This window comes from Lynx canadensis, chromosome D3 (genome assembly GCF_007474595.2).
Source record: "Lynx canadensis isolate LIC74 chromosome D3, mLynCan4.pri.v2, whole genome shotgun sequence".
Taxonomy (NCBI): Eukaryota; Metazoa; Chordata; class Mammalia; order Carnivora; family Felidae; genus Lynx; species Lynx canadensis.
This window is the reverse complement of record NC_044314.2, coordinates 71,551,355-71,571,118: the sequence shown is the minus strand read 5'-3', so window position 1 is coordinate 71,571,118 and position 19,764 is coordinate 71,551,355. Positions and strand designations below refer to the sequence as shown.

The following is a 19,764-nucleotide window of genomic DNA, read 5'->3' as shown; positions in this document are numbered from 1 at the left end:
TTTCTCGGCCGCCGCCATCTTGCGAGCTTGTTGTATCGTCCGTGCGGGGAGCTGCTTTGACGCAGCACCGCTCACCTTCAACAAGGCGGACTGGCAGCCCTGAGCGTCGCAGTCATGCCGGCCGGACCCGTGCAGGCGGTGCCCCCGCCGCCGCCGGCGGCCACCGAGCCCAAACAGGTACCGCGACCCCCGCACCTTAATCGGCAGCCTAAGCCTCGGCCTGGGCCCTCCTCTCCGGCGCGGGCGCTCTTCACTCATGTAGAGGAAGAAGCGGCCGCTTACGAGGGCTTGGAGGGACTGCAAGTCCCAGGAGGCAGCGCGCTTCCCGCCGTACGCTGCCTTCGGGTAGCGAAACAAGCGGTCTTTCAAAGTGTGATTCGCGGACCAGCAGCATCAGCATCACCTGGGAGTTCATTAGAAATGCCAGAACTAAATACTAATGCATTTTAGCAAGATCTCAAGGTGATTGGTTAAAGGTTGAGAAACACCGATCCAGCTCACTTGCAGGTTTTCTGTGGTAGTGCCTCTCCTCACCCTGCCCTCTGGCTTTTGCCCAGTAATCCCTAATTTCCCAGCCTGTAGGGTACATTTGTGGTAGTTCTCAGTATCTACTCTTTGCGTACCCTTAAGCCAACCACCGTGTGAGGCTCCGACTGAACCAGAATGAATGGAGCACAGCTAGTTTATGAAGTTCACGGTTCTAGTGGGGAGACAGATATAAGTGAATTCTCAACAAATGTTTATTGCTTTAATCACCAGAATTGATACCAGCCAGCTCTTAAATCAACCGAGAGGGAAAGAGGTGTGTAAATCATTGCAGTGTGGTGTGATATGCCCTGTAGGTGAAGCCCACGTGAATGCTAAGTAAATTGTTTTTAGAAAGATGAATTGGTTTGTCAGATAGGTGATTGGAAAGGGGAAATAGCATCCTTTATTCATTCAGCAAACCTTTATTGAGCACATACAGGTGTGCTGATTACTGCTTTGGGTTCAGTATACAGCAGAGTATGGGAGAGAAGAGGTCCATACCCTTAGCACAAATATTTAAGTATGTCAGTATCCCTGGTATTTTCCCAGTCATTTGGGGAAAAGTAAACAAGGTAATACCAGATAATTGCAAAAACACCAGGGTAGGCATCAGGTGGTGTCTCAGATCAAGAGTAAATTAAAAAGTGTGGTTGAAGCGTAGGGTTGGAAAGGGGTGGCAAAAGATGCATTTGGGGGGATTTGAACTTTTTCTAGTACACAGTGGGGAGAAAGGGAAGAGTTTTAAGCTGGATAATGACATGTTTGTGTTTCAGAAATTCAGGTAGGTTGTGATGAGAAATGCTAGGAGCACAGTTATTCAAAAGATGCTGAGGGCCTAGCTTAGATCGTGGCAGGGGGTGAGACAGACGGGATGGGCAAGCTCAAGTCACAAAATGGCTGGTGGTGCAGACTCTGCAGCTAAAGTGATGTGTTGGAATCCTGGTTCTGCTCTTTGGTCCAGTTAAGCGTTACATTCCTCAATTTTGTCATCTGTAAATGGGAGTATTCACGTCATAAGGCTCTTATAAGAGTTAATCTATTTAAAGTTTTTAGAAAAGTATATGGAACCCACTACGTTCTTGGTAAATGTTATCATCGAATGTGGAGGCTGAGGAAGGGAGAGGAGACCCACGTTTCTGGCCTGAATGACTGAGTGCATGGTTGACCATTCATAAGGAAAGTGGTTAGAGAAGAAAGTGCCCGGGAGTCAGCTGGATCTAGAGTTCTCTGGCACATAAGAGTGATCTGGGACATCAGTTTGGGCTGGATTGTTCAACCTAGAGGTGGTAGGGGAAGTAGAGGACATGGTTGTGAGTGCCTGAGTACAGTGTGAATACCTTGGAGAATAGAATTTGGGGGAGCCCTAGAGCAGAAGATGAAACAGGAGCTAGGAAGGAAACTTGGATGGAATGGTGAGCAAGAAGGAAAGACAGGTGAGAATGGGACCTAGGAGTTGAGGAGTAGAGAGTTTTGTGAAGGCATGGTCACTGGTCACATGATCAGATGGCTGCTGTATTTGGCATTTTTTACTTTGGCAAGAGCACTTGAAATGGATGGGACGTGAGGAGGTAGGAATGGCAAGACAGAGAACTCAGGATATTTACCAGAGGAAGAGGGGGAGAGGACAACAGCAGAAAAGAATGTGAGGGCAGGGGTGCTGCTATTTTTTTTTTAAGACGAGAGATGGACCCTTTGTTTACTAAGGAGAAGAAGCTAGTAAAGAAAGAATATTGGAGTTTATGGGACAGTTGATGTTGGGTATTCCAGTGGGGTTTCACAGAACATTTGTGCATTGAGTGGTAGTTAAGACTGGAATAGATGCAGAGGAAAGGGGCATAAGGAGTTGTCAGCAAAGAGTTTCCTGTTTCTTTATTCAGCAAACAATCATTAAATATTCCATGCCAGGCACATCCCTAGGTGCAGACATGGCCTTCTGAATTCTGGGAGATGGTTTCTTAGAATGTGGTCAGATTCTCACCCCCATCCCCCATCTTAATCACCGGGGCACTTGGTAAAAATGTAGATTCCCAGTGTCACTGAGACCACTTGCCTGTGAGGGAGCCAAGGAGGCTGCTTTTTTCACTGGTTTCCCCAGGAGAGTCCCATTCAAGTATAGTGCAGTTAAGATAACCACTTTTCTGGAACAGAGGATCCTAACTAGAGGAATGTCCACGGAAGAGAGTCTATATTCTCAATAATATCTTAGAGGAGTTTGACAGTGGGGATCCAGTCCCAAATCAGGAACTTTAAGACATTATTTTCCTTTTCTTGTTTTCACAGCCCACAGAAGAAGAAGCTTCTTCAAAGGAGGATTCTACTCCCTCCAAGCCAGTGGTGGGAATTATTTATCCTCCTCCAGAGGTCAGGAATATCGTTGACAAGACTGCCAGCTTTGTGGCCAGGTAACGTAGCTGCTTCTGCGTTGTCAGCCTAGGCCTGTTAGCTCATCTGACACCACAAGCTGGCGGTGAGGTAGGCAGTGGGCAAGATTGGTGTCTACAGCACAGCATGGTAGGGGCAGAATGTGAATCACACCCAGTCCCAGAGTCACCAGGAACCTGTGCTTCCAAAATGGGCCTGAGGAAGTGCCTGGAAAGTTGCTTTGTCATGGATAGTATGTGTGTCTGTACTACTGTATGATAGTATGATAGTCTGAGCTGCTGACCTGAGGAAGACAAAGAAAGGAGTTGATTGTTCTCATTATGTAAGAACTGTGCTCAGAGCTTCAACTGACCCATCTGTAAAATGGAATAAAATACCACCTCAGAGTTGTTGTAAGGCAGGAGAGGAGGAGTGGGACTGAGCTGCACGTGTCAGCAGTCTTCGTGGATGGCATGGAAGTCAGTCTGAGTTCCTCTCACTCTTCCGCATCTTATATACGCTCCCACTTCCTCAGATGGAATCTTCTTGATGGCCACTTGACTCCAAAGGTCAACACGTCCCCTAGTTTAAAATATTCTTTGGCAGCCAGCAGGCCTCATGCAACCTACAGAGCTCTTGTTTTTCTTCACAGTATATTTTTTTAAAACTAGAATTAGTTGCCACTGTTGAAAAATGTGGAGATTGCACAATAAATCTGGATTTCTGGCTTCTGTGGGCAACCAGACAGCTCAATGCATGGAAGAAGTAGCTGGCCTAGAATAGACTCCTGCCTTCAGTCAGGGCCTATACTCCAAAGGGCCACTCCTTGACCCCAAGGCAGCATCCCCATCACAGTACATCATGTAATACAGGACTTCTTCTTTTCCCAACCCCCTAATATAATGAAAGGTAGAAGTTATTCTGCTTGATGGCTTTCACTTGTCAGGCTCCATGCAGATTCATATTATTACATTTCAAAGGCTTTGATTAACTTGGGTATTGCGTTAAATCTGTTCTGTGCTTGATTGAACAGTCAGATTTAGGGCAGTAAGTGTTGTGTTTATGATAAATGTTTAGTATCTCATAGCAACGCTCATACTTCTCTCTTCCCCCTGATAATTTAAAAACAGAATAAATAGGGTGTTAGAGGAAGAATCACCACAGTCTCACTACCAGAATAGTTTCTACCAGCTGTTTTCACTTTCCGGTTTCCTTCTGGGCCTTGGCATCCTTTTTTAGATCCTTTAATACTAGTAGATACTTTCACATCCTGCTTTTCCCTTTTGTGTTGTGTTATAAGCCTTTTCCCATGTAGCTCCATGGTCCCCTGATGCTGCGCCGTCCTTGATACACCATGCTGAGGTGATGTTCCTTCCTGGACTTGGCAGTCTCCTCTATATTTTCCTTCAAGGTTGTTTCCAACATTTCAATTTGGCAAATGAAGCTGTGGGGAAATCTGAGCATTTTCTTTCCCTTCTAGATTGTTTCCTTAGAAGAGAATTCTGTGTGGCACATAACTGGCTGAAAGAGGGTTTTTAAAGATTTTCTTAAACATTTTGTCAAGTAGCTTTCCAATAATTTTGTGCCAGCCTCTGCTGCCATAGAAATAAGAGTTTCCAAGTTTTCTTAAAAATAAAAATGTATGCTTCCATATTTCTAGATTTATTTTTGGCTAAGGTGATTGCTTTGTAGGCATTTTTAAAATCTGGACATGCTTTCATGTACATTGCAATGAAGGAACAGACCAGCACCATCCCACTCGGGGATAAAGAAAGCATGCAGGACCCTCTACTTCACTTCTGTTGGGTCACATATATTGATTGATGGAGCATACAGTAAAAATCACTGAGTATGTTTTTCCAAAAGAAGTTTTTTCTCTCTTGGTTTGGTCTTTCCTGAATTTTCCTGTCAAGAAACTGAAGTGGAAATTACCCTTAAAAAGTCCCACCAGCTGGGTTGACTCAGAATCATGTCTTTTTCTGCTGAAATCTATTCCTTGTGTTAGAGAACATAATTCTAAAATTAACATTAAGTTAATTTAAAAGAACAGAATCTCTTGGAACAAACATTCTTGCCTTCTTTTTTTCTTTCAGATTATTCCCAGATGTGGTAAGGTTATGGCTTAGGAGGCAGTGATAGAAGAAGCAACCAGAGCCCCCTTTTCTTAGCAGCCCTTTGTCTGCCCTGGGCGTTTGCTGGGTATGATTGTCTAGTTTAGCAATATCTAAGTGTGCACTTACCTTCCTCTTCATATATGGTTTGCACTATAAGAAAGGGAAAGATGCTTCTTCCCCAAGTAGGAGGTTCCAGTTGGACTAATACACTGTCAAATTGAGACCTCATGGTGTTATTCATGCTACAGGGTGTGGCCAGAGCTTGCAAAGTAGCTAGCCTGGGTGTTTACCACCGCCATGGCAGTTTGTTATGGTTGCTAATCTGGGGCACAGCGTTGCCTTTATGTACCCTGTCTCCTGCCCTCTCTTCAACTAATAGGGCCAGGGTGTGAAAGTCTGAAGAAAGGGAGCAACCTGCTACCAGCAGCCCCTAGAACCATCCCTTGATGATTTTGGAGCATCTTCTGAGTGTTGGGCTCTGTCTGGAGTAGTGAGGGAAGCCCCACAGACATCTAATACCCAGATCATCTCTAATGTTTGTGGAACAGCCCTTTCTAAGTTTCATAGGAGTGACAACCCTTGGATTTCAGGCCACCCTATGATTCAGAAAAACTTTGGCATCTCCTTAGCTGATTTGATCTTCTCAGTACACCAGGGTAGAGAGAGAAGGTAGTATTAGTTGCATCTTACACATGGGAAATTGAGTCAAAGAGAAGGTTGGGTTCCCAACTTTGGGGGTGGGGAGGGTAGAGGGGCTGGAGATTGAGTTCACTCGCCAGTGGCCAGTGATTTAATCAACCATGCCTATGTAACTAAGTCTCCATAAAAAACCCTAACTGATGGGATTCAGAGAGCTTCCAGGTCGGTAAGTAAGAACACATCTGAGGGGGTGCTGGGAGGGTGGTGCACCCCACACTCTACAGGGACAGAATCTCCTGTGCTCAGGACCCTACCAGACCTATCCCTGTGTGTCTTTTCATCTGGCTGTTCATTTTTACCCTTTAAAATATCTTTTTTTTTTTTTTTAAATAAACTGGTAATCTAGGAAATTAAAAAAAAAAAGAGTGGGGAGGGTTGGTAACTTGAAGAATCATTAGTGAACCCAAAATATGAATATTGTCCATATCTTATGTCTTTAGGGTTAACGTGCTTTCTGACTGACACAGATGGTGTATATGTCTGACACCTTGAAGTATTGCCATTGGGCTCTCTAAAAATCAGGGTTTCCTAAATTTCACGACAGGGATTTTTTTTTTTTTTATCCTGAAGTTTTAAAGGAATGCAAACTGGGGACCTAGGGTTTATGTGGAAAACTGTCTCAGCTACCGAGAGAGGTAGAGACCTCCCTTCTATTCTTACCGCTCCCCTTGTTATCTGAATGTGCCTTACATAGCAGCACAGATCATGTCCTTGGGGAGCAGTTTTTCCAGTGTGGGCCTCACTTAGTAAATGGGGTGATTTGGTAGTACTTGGACAAAGTACTACTTTGGACAAGGTAGTACTTTGACAAAGCATTACATCAAATGGTCTATGTTTTGATGTTTTTCTCAATCCTTGTGGTTACCCAAAGGACAAAGTGTCAGTTTGGTGCTAGTGTATCTTTAACAGTACTCCAGCCCTCTGTCCTCTTTCTTTCTTTCTCTTTTTTTTTTTTTTTTTTTTTTTGTCCTCTCTCTTTTTAACTAAGATCTGGCCTCAGTCTCAGGAAACCTTGAACTAGACTTTAATGATAGTATTTTGTTTTCATTATGTTTAATTTTATGTTTCCTTTTGTTAGTAAAGCCATACTGATTTTTACTTGAAGTAGTAGTATATGCTTTCCTTTTTGAGTAACTCTTAAAATGAATAAACTTCATTAAAAGAACACAGTAGCTTAGATAATTTTGGGAATGGCAAGACTAGCAGAAGGGCTGCAGGAATGACAGAGCTCTGGGACACCCTGTGGTAGAGGTGTTCTGGCCCAGGCTTGAAGGAGGTAGACAACTCTGGCTGGTGACACCAAGAGTTTCAGGAGGACCTCTACAGTGCTTAGGGATGGGCTAGTTTGATGAGTGGTGACAAGAAGGGGGCTTGAATGGGTATCTGAGTCTAGGCAATTGTAAGGGTTGTAGTGTTAATTCTCTTTCCTTCCTTGTAGAAATGGACCTGAATTTGAAGCTAGGATACGACAGAATGAGATCAACAATCCCAAGTTTAACTTCTTGAACCCCAATGACCCTTACCATGCCTACTACCGCCACAAGGTCAGCGAGTTCAAGGAGGGGAAGGCTCAGGAGCCCTCGGCTGCCATCCCCAAGGTCATGCAGCAGCAGCAGCAGGCCACCCAGCAGCAGCTGCCCCAGAAGGTTGGAGCTCACCCCTCCCTTCATATCCCCAGGGCTAAGAGGGAAGCCTGGACACAGAGGGGAGGATAATGAACTCTGCTCTCCAAACCTCTCTACCAGCCAGGGAGAGACACGAGGTTTTTATCTACTGAGGCTCAGATAGCAAAGTACTGTTGACAGTTGGCATTTTCTGAGCACTGCTTGTCCAGCTCTTTGCTCAGTGCTTTAGGAGTCTTCCTGTCACCTCACAGCAGCTGCTTAAGGAGGACAGCAAAGTGACCATTTTACAGCTGAGGAACCTAAGGCTTGGGGAAATACAATTTACCCAGGCCACAGTCAGGAGTCCAGAGTTCAAACTCTTGGCCCCTGCTCTTTGCCTTGACCGTGGAGTGAGGACAGTGGCTTGTGATCCCCTTCTTGAGCATCCCTCCCTTCCATCTCACCTTCCCAGGGCCCCTCCATCTGGCCTGCCCTAATACCCTAATCCTCACTAGGTCCACAAATAGGGACAATTAAGGGTTGTCGGTGTGGACAAGAAGGGCTGGCACAATTTCCCTCCTGTATAGACCTGGACTGGTCCTTTCTCTTTGCTGTTTTCCTGAACCATGGTGGCAAAGGCTACCTTTTGTTTTACAGTGGGAAATAAAGGTTCAAGTAGATTCTGTTACCTTGCATTGCAATTTACTACTCCTAGGGCCTCAGGCTACCTCAGTTTCCTCATCTGTAAAAAGGATTCACAGTACCTGTTCTGTCCACCTCGTGGTTTGTGTGGAGGCCAGATGAGGTAACAACCGTGGAGTCCTCTCCAGTGGGTCCTCTGCACACATGTAGGGCTTACCGTGGCCTCCATATCCCTCGGATGGGATTTAATATGGCATGTTCCTGTAGAATCTTCTGCCACCAAGTTTTGGCCCTCAGTTTCAGGGCAACAGCAGAAATACAGAGGGGCATGGTTCTTGCTCAAAGCCATGCAGGGAGTTGAGGCCACAGTTGGCCAACTAATTGGTGCTCTTGTGAGTTAGTATTCTCTCACACCATGGGCCAGTGATGTGCACATGGTTAACAGAAGCGTAGAGGTCCATGCCATCCTATCGGGGGTGTCTTCCCACCCCCCTCGAGCCTCACATTCCCTCTATCTGCATCGTAGGTCCAAGCCCAGGTAATCCAAGAGACCATCGTGCCCAAAGAGCCCCCTCCTGAGTTTGAGTTCATCGCAGACCCCCCCTCCATCTCAGCCTTCGACCTGGATGTGGTGAAGCTGACGGCTCAGTTTGTGGCCAGGAATGGCCGCCAGTTTCTGACCCAGCTGATGCAGAAAGAACAGCGCAACTACCAGTTTGACTTCCTCCGCCCTCAGCACAGCCTTTTCAACTACTTCACGAAGCTGGTGGAGCAGTACACCAAGGTGCCTGGGCAGGGCAGGGGCCGGGGTGTTGGGCCTAGGGAAGGAAGGCATCTTGCGGAAGCACTGAATCTATTCATATCTACAAGGACAGTACTCCACCGTGGGTCCCTGGGCAGATGTAAAAATTCCAGTTTAGTGTAAAGTCTTGATTTCTATTGAGTTTTTCTTTTTAAATGTAACAGATTGCTGGTTTTAAAGAGAAGTGAAACGTGTGATTGATAACTGTCATTAGGTTAGTGCCTGCTATGTGACAAGGCCAAGTGGTACTAGCTGCTCTTAAGTACATTTAAATTTTCAGTTGCCTTGCATAGTACCTGAGAAGAAGCAAGCCGTTAATAATTGCCTCCTTTTTGCCCAGTTTAATCTTCACAAGAACCTAGGATGTGTTCCCCTCTCCCCTTTTTCAGAAATAGAAACAGGCTTAGAGAGTTGAAATCACTTACTCATGGTCTCAGCTAGTAAGTGGCTGCACTGACTCTTAACACCTATGTTGTTTTTCACCCTAAAAAGTACCTTGAATTAGAATATAATGTAAGTAGGTATTGAGAAACAATTCAACATAAGCATAGCCAGTATTGATGGAATACTTGTATATGTAGCATGTTTTCATTTAATTCCTAATAAACTCTAAGGTAGCCACTGGTCTCCTTATTTTACAGTAGAGGAAATGGGCACAGCAAAGTTAATTTGGATAGAGTTATACAGCCAGGGCTTGCTGAGCTGGGACATGACTTCTGGCGTTTTTACTCCAGACCCTAAGACCTGGATCTTAATTATCCTGTTAAAAATATCTTAATTATTATACTACGTTGTTGTAATCAAGAATCTGGACAAGTCAATATTGGTATTGACAAATAGTTGGATCTGGGGTCCCTGGGTGGCTCAGTTGGTTAAATGTCTGACTTCAGCTCAGGTTATGATCTCACATAAGAGTTGTGAGTTTGAGCCCCACATCAGGCTCTACACTGTGTGGAGCCTGCTTGGGATTCCCTTCCCCATTTTCTCTCTCTCTGTCTCTTTCTCTTTCTCTCTCTCTCTCTCTCTCAAAATAAATTTAAAAAAATTAGATCATTAATTTATTGTAAAGAACACTGATAACAGATTTGCCAGTGGCTTGTTTTTCTTGTTATACATGTAGTGGAGGTTGTCTTCCTGATTAGTGGCATGATTTGTACATCTTTTCTTGTTATTTAGAAACAGTACATTAAAGATCTGACTTAAAAGGACTCATAATGATTTCCTCTAATTTTGATCTGAGTATGTAACTAGAAAGAATTACAAAGATGTATGCGTTTAGAAAATGATCAAATCCAAAAATGGTAGAGTAGCTAAAATTTAAACAATCATTTGAAGGCCAAAGGGTTAGTGTAATTACACAGTATCAATTTTAAGTGAGCCCTGTGTTAATTTTCCCTAGTGGACTACTTCCAGGGTTAAAGGTCCCCAGATACGTTTTTACTCTGTTACTTTCCTGTTTCTTCTCCCTCAGAACTTGGATATAGACATTTAGTACTCTAACCTGAGGGCACTGGTGTCTGTCTTTAGCCATGGGAGATTCCAGGAGCAGATTTATTCCTGGGATAGAGGTATAGAGAGGATGGGGGCGGGGGAGGGGTGGGCTGAGCCAGTTTATCAGTAACAATAAATACTATTTGTGGGGGGAGGGGGGTGCCCGGGTGGCTCAAGATGGTTAAGCATCTGACTTCGGCTCAGGTCGTGATCTTGCGGTTTGTGAATTCAAGCCCTGCATTGGGCTTCTTGCTGACAACTTGGAGCCTGCTTCAGATTCTGTTTCTCCCTCTCTCTCTGCCCCTCCCCTGCTCACATTCTCTGTCTCCCTCTCAAAAATAAGTATTTTTTAAAAAATTAAAAAAACTATTGGGGCAGTAGAATGACTGGCTGTTTTGAACAAAGCCATCATTTGTTGTCAAACGTATGTTCATTGTCAGAATTCATTTCAAATTCTGGAATTAGTAGTGAACAGAAAACAGATTAATTTCTGTCTATGGAGTTTCTGGTCTAGTGAGGGGGCAACAGGCAAGTGCAATGTCAGTGGATGTTAGCTGGTAATAAATTCTGTGGAGAAATAGAAAGCAGGGGACAGAGATCTAGGAGATAGGGCCTGTGGGTGGCAGTCTTGGGTAGGGTCATCAGGGGAGCATGTGCAAAAGGGTAGGAGCATTTCTGTGCCCTGAGAGCAGCCAGCACATGCTGACTGTACCCTGGGTGATATAGGCAGTGCATTTGTGTATTTTCCTGCTGATTCTTGCAGCAACCTTTTAATGTTGACCATGCTGACTTTAAGTGGTGGTGTCACCATTTGTAGAAGGAAGCCAAGTTACAGAGGTTAAGTAACTTGCCCAAAGTTGTTGCATAGCCAAGTGGAGCTGAGATTGGGACCTGGAACCCTATGCTCTCACTTTTCTTATGCCTTTCCACAGGCTCCAGAAGGCAACCTCTTTGTCCTGTGTTGTGCACTGACAGTTGCTTTAACTCTTTTGTGTTTCAGATCTTGATTCCACCTAAAGGGTTATTTACAAAGCTCAAGAAAGAGGCTGAGAATCCCCGAGAAGTTTTGGACCAGGTAAACTGAATTATAACCAGTTACTGATGGTGCAAGTTACTTTGGGTTGTTTCATGTTTGGAAATAGTCTCTGAGGTGGTACCTTGCTGTGTTCCAGGCACAGGAGTGGTGAGAAGAAAGGCCTTGTGGCCACAAAAAGCCAAAGAAACCTAGATTGTCTGGTCGCTAACTTTCTGTTTTTCTCTCAGCTTTACTGGATCTTTCTCTTTTTTGCCCTCACTAGAAGCCAACTCCTGAGCAGGTTTTCTGGTGACAGATGCCTTTTGAGGCCCCAAGTTCTCAAGAGTCAAGGAGAGAAGGCATATTGGTGCTGCCTGTTTTGGGTAGCTGCATGAAGGTTTTGTTCTCAGACTCTCAGATTGCTGCTGCTTTTGTGGGTACTTGGTTGTCACACAGACTTCCTGGGACGGAGTTTGATGCTCTGTGAGAACAGAGCCTCTTGCCAAATCAAGCAGAAAACTCTGAGGTTATAACAAATGGCTGCCCTTGGGGCCCAGACACAAGGTTTCTGTGACATTTAGAATTTTTTTTTTTTTTTACATTTTATTTATTTTTGAGAGAGAGACAGAGCACAAGTGGGGGAGAGGCAGAGAGAGAGAGGGAGACACAGAATCCGAAGCAGGCTCCAGGCTCTGAGCTGTCCGCACAGAGCCTGACATGGGGCTCGACCTCACAAACTGTGACATCATGACCTGAGCCGAAGTCGGATGCTTAACCGACTGAGCCACCCAGGTGCCCCGACATTTAGAATTTTTATTCTGTCCAAGCTTTGGGCCTGACTGAGACCAGATGCACATATCAGGAATTTCCTCTTGTAGGCAGAACAGTCTCCTCTTCCAAGGGAGATGCTGGCTTTGGTAAAGGTATTGAAGGTGGCTGCTCCATCAGGAGCTGACCCTGATTCAGCATAGTATCATGCTGTTTTCTGTTTCTTCAGGTGTGTTACCGGGTGGAGTGGGCCAAGTTCCAGGAGCGAGAGAGGAAGAAGGAAGAAGAGGAAAAGGAGAAGGAGCGGGTCGCGTATGCACAGATCGACTGGCATGATTTTGTTGTGGTAGAAACAGTAGACTTCCAACCCAATGAGCAAGGTAGGTCTGTGAGGAAGGGAGGTGTGTGACTCCAGATGGGGAGCCAGGAGCTTAGAACCATCCTGGGATATTTCAGATACACATCTCTTCCCAGGGAGCAGCACAGTGCCCCCGAGGGTTTTATCAGTATGTTTCATCTCTGCTCTCAGAAGACTTTAGATTTACCACATTGCCCCCACTTAAACCCAATTGAGCAAACTTAGTGCCAGACCTTGGGTGGATGTCTAGAGCTGGGAGAGAAGTCAGACAGCCTTGGCCCTTGGAGAGCTCACAGTGCGGGAAGGGCAGACGGATGGGCCTTTGATAAAGAGCGTCTGTGGAGGTCTCCCTTTGACTCTGGATTGCTTTCTGCCAGGAAACTTCCCTCCCCCTACCACGCCGGAGGAGCTGGGGGCCCGAATCCTTATTCAGGAGCGCTATGAGAAGTTCGGGGAAAGTGAAGAGGTTGAGATGGAGGTCGAGTCTGATGAGGAGGATGAGAAACAAGAAAAAACGGAGGAGCCTCCTTCCCAGTTGGACCAGGACACCCAAGTGCAAGACATGGATGAGGTGTGCTTCTGGGAGGGCCTGTGGGGCTGGCCTTTCCTTCTGGAGCTTAAGGAGATGGGGGTGTTCTCCACCAGAGTCAGAGATCCACCTCCCTTGTGAACCTTGGAAGGAGGCACAGGTCCTGAATAAGGCATCCTGGTTGAGCAGCTGCCCAAACTCAGGCAGCATAGAACCTCTTTCCAGCTCAGGCAACAAAGATTCATTCACAGGCAATGATCTGAAAGCTGTGCTGGCTCTGTTCTGTGACCTTCCCCCTTTGCCCAGAGGCCCTGCTCCCCACTGCTCCTGTGCCAGCTCTCAGTTAAGGAACGCTTTGCACCACATGCTTTGATACATTTGAGCTTGGGCCCAAATGATCAGCAGTTCCCAGACCTTTTCTAAGTGTAGCCTGTTGCTTCCCTTCGACCGCCTCTACCCCCTCCGAGGCAGGCCCTCCGAGCAGGCATAGAGCCTCTAGAGCCAAGCTGCCTCCTCCCCTTGGAAAGAATTTGTGTGTGAGAAGAAAGGCTCCTGTGTCTGTGGGAATTGACTTTTTCTCTCCCTCCCAGCATTGCTCCATGAGCAGCTACCATTGAGTGCCAGCTTGCCTCCCGCACCCCTCCCCAGCATGTTTAAGTGCCCTTGGCCTCCTGGGACTGCCTGGTGCCAGCTGCTGGAAATGCCTGGGCGGAGTGTTAGCACCACAGCCCCCAGCACTCTCATTCATGTTGTGAGGAAGCAGCTTGGCTGGCTGCCGGCTGGCCTCGGCTGCCCCCAGAGGCTTAGCACATGGACACTGGCTGGCAGGGACCTAGGTTCCTTGCCACTCTGAGAGCTGCCAGGGCTCAGCTGCAGGGGGATGGCCTGTCGGCCCTTCTCTAAGTCCTGCCATTGCTTTGCTTTTCAGGGTTCAGATGATGAAGAAGAAGGGCAGAAAGTGCCCCCACCCCCAGAGACACCCATGCCTCCTCCTCTGCCCCCGACTCCAGACCAAGTCATTGTTCGGAAGGATTATGACCCTAAAGGTAGGGCCTGCCTGCTTTCCTCCCTTCACATATTCCTCAGACCTTCTGTTTCTAAGAGGGCTCAAGGTTGCTGGTCGCGAAGGCATTGATAGTCTTTTCCTTTGCAGGCCTGGTGATAGGGAACAGAGCTTAGTCCTCTTTGGTGCCCAGGTGCCTTGCACAGTGCTAGGTACAGCATGGCACTAAATGGATGGGTCTTGGATGAGTAACACATGAATAAAACAATAATTTCTTAACGTCTGTTGCTTCCCAGTATTCTCATTCAAGCATCTCTGTTTTTTGGCTTTTTTTTTTTTTAGCTTCCAAGCCCCTGCCTCCAGCCCCTGCACCAGATGAATATCTCGTGTCTCCCATCACGGGGGAGAAGATCCCTGCCAGCAAAATGCAGGAACACATGCGCATCGGGCTTCTCGATCCCCGCTGGCTGGAGCAGCGAGACCGCTCCATCCGTGAGAAGCAGAGCGATGATGAGGTGTATGCACCAGGTGAGGTGGGGGTTCTCCCACCCAGTCCACACCCCTTCTCTGACTCCGCCCTGACTCCCTTTGACCCATGGGCACCTCTAGACTTTAAAGAAACGAAAAGCAAGAATTGAGGTCAACAAAAACTTTGGAGGATAGGTATAGTCTGTGATGCTACAAAAGAACTGCCCGTTTTCCAGAAGGACTCTTCGTAAGACTCCTCCAGAGGCAGACACCTGACATGGATGGCATCCCAGACATCCCAGAGTTGGAAGGGTGCTCGTCTTGGAGTTGTCTTAGAATGAGGGCTCTGGTGGCTGGAGCACCTTGAGCAATTTGAAATGAGACACGATAGGGAGAAAACTGTCCCGGAAGCAGAGACTAAGCTTTTAGTCCTGACTGCTACTTGTCGCTTTTGTGACCCTGTCCTCCCAGTTGCTTTTCGTAAGTTAAGCAATTGGATAGCCTCTAGTGTACGGGCTTTTTGCTGGTTGGGCAGCCTTCCCCAGGCTCAGTGGATAGGCATGCTATGTTGGGACCCAGATTCAGGCCTGCTCCATGGGACCAGCCTCTACCCTGCACCATGAGAGTTGCTGGTATGTTGGAAGGACACCTGGTTTTAGTTTCCTTTTTGCTCCCTGCCTCCATTTTGTGACTATCCAGGTCTGGATATCGAAAGCAGCTTGAAACAGTTGGCTGAGCGGCGTACTGACATCTTCGGTGTAGAGGAAACAGCTATTGGTAAGAAGATTGGTGAGGAGGAGATCCAGAAGCCAGAGGAAAAGGTGACATTCTGATGGATCCTAGTACTTTCCCCACCCTCACACTCCTATACTTGGGCTCAGTTTCAGAAGCCCTGACAAGCTGCGGCTTTGCTTTCCTTTGTAGGTGACCTGGGACGGTCACTCAGGCAGCATGGCGCGGACCCAGCAGGCTGCCCAGGCCAATATCACCCTCCAGGAGCAGATTGAGGCCATCCACAAGGCCAAGGGCCTAGTGCCAGAGGATGATACGAAGGAGAAGATTGGTCCCAGCAAACCCAATGAACTTCCTCAGCAGCCACCACCTCCATCTTCAGCCACCAACATTCCTAGCTCTGCCCCTCCCATTACCTCTGTGCCTCGGCCACCCGCAGTAAGCCAGTAGCCACTTTGGGACTAATCTTTTAGCATTTGCTTTTTGGGGTTGGACACTATTGGCTGAGAAGGACAGCTTCTTTGCAGTGGGGCCCAAGGGCTGCTTGGGTTAAGTTGAGAGACAAAGAACTCTTTAATAGTAAGTGGGAACCTCTAGTCTGTGTGGGAGGATTGGAACAGGGAGGGAAGCAGGAGGCAAAAGTGAGAAGCAGGCTTGGGGCAGAGAAGGGCTGCAGGGCTTAACATGTCTTCGAGGACTGTTGGCCTGTCTCCAGGAAGCTAAGTTGAGGTCAGCCTCTTTAGTGGCTTTTTCAGTGTCTGCCACAAGCAGCTGGTTGAGTCTCAGGAGGAAAGAATGTCACCCTGGGCCTCTCTTGGCGTAGTTCCTGTCAGAGTTTAGTCATGGGCTGCAGTTTGTCAGTCCCAGGGGATTGAGTCGGAGCTTTCCAGCCCCCATCCTCAAAGGTTGCTGGTGGCTAATCACCAGCCATATGTGCCATTGAGGTCCACCTTTGGTTTTCTGTGATCTATGTGTCCCTTTTTCCCCACAGATGCCACCTCCTGTTCGTACCACGGTTGTGTCTGCAGTACCTGTCATGCCCCGCCCCCCGATGGCATCAGTGGTCCGACTACCCCCAGGCTCAGTGATTGCCCCCATGCCGCCAATCATCCATGCACCCAGGATCAATGTGGTGCCCATGCCTCCCTCAGCCCCTCCTATCATGGCACCCCGCCCACCCCCCATGATTGTGCCAACAGGTCAGTGTCTCTCATGTAGCTTTCCAAGCCATTGGGTCAGGACTTTGGACCAGGCACATCAGCAGTGGCTGATGGTAGTGCCCAGCTTTTCCAGTTGGGCGTCCAGCTCAGAGAAGAGCCTTGGTTTCCCCATGTGAACAATCCCTGAGCTAGGAGCTGGGGAACTGGTGGTCCTAGGGGAGATAGGCTGATGTGGCAGAGCTGGGGTCTGTGCACCTAGAGTGGTCAGGCCCCAGACAGGTGCAGAGGCCTAGTGAGACTTGCTGTCAGCTGGCACCTACTCCATCCATCAATCCTGCCCCTCTTCTAGGCTTCTGTTGCCCAGTGTGGGCAGTCTCTTAGGTCTCCCTGCCAGGGAACTTACTGGCTCTCAGACTGAGCCAGGAGTGACTCTTCACACCCCTGAGTGTGAGAAGTGGGACACCTTTGCAGTCTTTCCTCATTTATCACCATCCCTGAGTCCCAGGGCCCTTCCTCCCACTCATGCGGCTGCTTATTCCTGTCTTGGCAGCATTTGTGCCTGCTCCTCCTGTGGCACCTGTCCCAGCTCCAGCCCCCATGCCCCCTGTCCACCCCCCACCTCCCATGGAGGATGAGCCTGCCTCCAAGAAACTGAAGACAGAGGACAGCCTTGTGCCTGAGGAGGAGTTCCTACGCAGAAATAAGGTATGTGATACCAGAGTGCCACCTGTGGCCTGGAGTGACTAGTGGGGGGACCCAGTCTTGCCCCAGTTACACACTCCCTGGCGCACCCTCTTCTCCCACCGTTTTGGCTTCTGGGGCCTGGGTCAGTTATTGGAAGCCTGTAAGGGCTTCTGGGTACACAGTAGATGCATAGTCAACAGTTGAAGGACCGGACCAAATAGGCAGTCCCTCTGTTGTGAACTATCATGGAGACCAGTAGGAAAACTAGCTGGTAGGCAGCAGGACTAACGTAGGCAGCAGGACTTGAGTGTGAAGGGACCTTGAATACTGGAAGAAATCCCGGGTGTAGTTCTTAATTTCTTTGCGACCTTCTTCTGTGGCTCCAGTCCTTTGAAGTTCTCCCTGTTGTGGGGATCCTGTTGGGGTGCTAGAAATAAGGAGAACTTTGATACTTCCAGTGCCTAAGGAAGCTGTCCGCCTCTAGTGAGGAGGCAGAAACAGTCCTAGCCGCACTCCCCCAGTGCATTTGACCAGATTTTTTTTTTTTCTTTCTGATAGCAGTTCCCATTTTCTGAGTACCAGCTGAAGTGCCAAGAGCTACATGTTTTATGGGCACTTGTTTCTTCAGTGCTTACAACAGTACCATGCAGTCGTTGTGATCACTTGTTTTATAAACTTGGCATTGAGGCTCAGAGAGACCTAGTTAGCAGGGAAACTGAGTTGGGAGCCTAGGTCTCTGATCTTGCAGTTTATATTCTCTCTGTGGTGCTTCTGGGGTTTGCAGGGCATTTTCTTACTACTTTTTCAGTTCCAGACTCACCAAAAGGCAGGGTAGAGATCGTTTTAAAGATTTCTTTGCTCTGTAAAGGTAAGGAAAGATATTTCCTGCTCTGTAAAATGAGACTTGGATTAGTTGATCTCTAAAGATCTTATGATTTGAGAGTCAGAATTTCATGGGGTTGGTCTGGGCCAACTTCTTAGGGAGTTGACAAAGAGGAAGAATGTGACTTACTAGGAAGGAAGGAAAAGCAGAGCATGCTGGGGGGAACCAGAGACCTTTAATCCCAAATCTTGAAAATGGGGGGGATGAGTTGTGACATCATACTAATGGCCTTAATAGTGAATTGGAGCAGAGTCCAGGAGTTCACATGGACAGGAGACATTGTTCAGACTGGTCCAGGAATAGGAGAGCATAGTTGCTGATGGGCTCAGGGTTCCCTGGCCATAATGGCCATGTCCTATTTTGCAGGGTCCAGTGTCCATCAAAGTCCAAGTGCCCAACATGCAGGATAAGACTGAATGGAAACTGAATGGACAAGTTCTGGTCTTCACCCTCCCTCTGACAGATCAGGTATGAGTTGGTGTTGCTAACTGGCATCAGGTGCACTGGATCCCAGGATTCAGGGGGCAGCTTTCTTTAGCTGACCTTAGCAAAGAGGTGAATGACCTCTCTCTGTCCCACAGGTCTCTGTCATCAAGGTGAAGATTCACGAAGCCACGGGTATGCCCGCAGGGAAACAGAAGCTGCAGTATGAGGTGGGTCACATGTCAGTGCTCCTGCCCCTTGGGTTCAACACCTCTGCCATCGCAGAAGCTTAATGACCTGTGGAATCTAAAGGAGTGGGGAGACGTGTGGGGTGGCCATGTGAGTCTATCCTAGAAGTGATGATGCTGGCTAGGAGTGCCAGGGCAGGTTAGCCTGACAGAATGAAACTCTGCTGGGGTCACAGTATAGTCTTGTGTGAGGCCCAAAAAACTTTTTGCCTTAATGACTAGGGTGGACATTTGGTCGGTTTCTGGCCCAGAGGTAGAGGTACGAACGGGAGGTAGAGCCATCCCAGCCAGTGTGGTCTGGGGTAGCCTGGCTTTGTGCAGGGACACAGAGGTCATAGTCCACCTCAACCTGGTGTCCGCCTGGCATGCTTTATTCTCTGTCTCAGTACTTTGACAAATCCCTACTCTGAGTCTCAGTTTCCTGCTCTGTCAGATGAGACTTGGACAAGTTGATCTCTAAAGATCTTCTGATTTGAGAGTCAGAATTTCATGGGGGTTGGTCTGGGCCAACTTCTTGGGGAGTTGACAAAGAGGAAGAGCGTGACTTACTAGGAAGGAGGGAAAAGCAGAGCATTCTGGGAGGGAACCAGAGACCTTCAGTCCCACCCTTACACCCTCCCACCCCCCCACTCCCCTGCCATTGTCCTACCTTCTTTCAGGCCCCTGTATTCTCTGAGTTCAGAGTGAATGGATGTTGGGAGTTGTGAGGCTATATACTGTTAAAGGCCAGATTGCCCTGTGCTAAAGCACACCATCTGTTTTCCAGGGCATTTTCATCAAGGATTCCAACTCACTGGCTTACTACAACATGGCCAATGGCGCTGTCATCCACCTGGCCCTCAAGGAGAGAGGCGGGAGGAAGAAGTAGAGGGAAACCTGCTGTCAGATCTCAGCCACTGCCGTTTTTGCCTCTACTATCCCCTACTGCCCCACCCTCTGCCCCAGACCCAGGAGACCCTGCCTTGCACATTTCTTTCTTTCTTACTAAGTTTGGAAATTCAAATGGTCCTGAGCTTTCTAAGCCACTCTCCTTCCCAGTGGTCTCTGGAATCCCTTTGTGTTTGAGTCTTGATTTGAGGGGATTCATTTCTTTAGGTAGCATATTAGGAGATATGAACCCAGAGATGTCCTGTGGGATAGTATCATAGTGCCAAGTGGCACTTGGCTGATAGAATATGGTTGTTCTCATTATTAATCATTTTGTATTTTGCCATGGGTTGTCTAATAAACCTCTTGTGTCCTTCTTGTGAAA

General features: G+C 47.6%; 1 protein-coding gene across 1 annotated transcript; it reads left to right on the top strand.

Moving 5' to 3' along the window:
• Window positions 1-2: 2 nt before the first annotated feature.
• On the top strand, window positions 3-19,764 carry SF3A1 (splicing factor 3a subunit 1). The gene is made up of 16 exons (XM_030336677.2): window positions 3-177; window positions 2,809-2,930; window positions 7,141-7,348; window positions 8,475-8,732; window positions 11,242-11,316; window positions 12,254-12,404; window positions 12,760-12,953; window positions 13,840-13,957; window positions 14,257-14,442; window positions 15,082-15,203; window positions 15,307-15,552; window positions 16,106-16,313; window positions 16,825-16,979; window positions 18,208-18,309; window positions 18,423-18,494; window positions 19,279-19,764. Exons 1-16 carry the CDS (start codon window positions 115-117, stop codon window positions 19,378-19,380), a joined length of 2,382 nt encoding a protein of 793 aa, XP_030192537.1. The 5' UTR covers window positions 3-114; the 3' UTR covers window positions 19,381-19,764.

Coding starts and splice junctions, on each gene's coding strand:
- SF3A1 (XM_030336677.2), top strand. CDS start 115: ATGCCGGCCGGACCCGTGCAGGCGGTGCCCCCGCCGCCGCCGGCGGCC. Junction 14,443..15,081: donor TGATGAGGTGTATGCACCAG/GTGAGGTGGGGG, acceptor GTGACTATCCAG/GTCTGGATATCGAAAGCAGC. Junction 16,980..18,207: donor AGTTCCTACGCAGAAATAAG/GTATGTGATACC, acceptor CCTATTTTGCAG/GGTCCAGTGTCCATCAAAGT.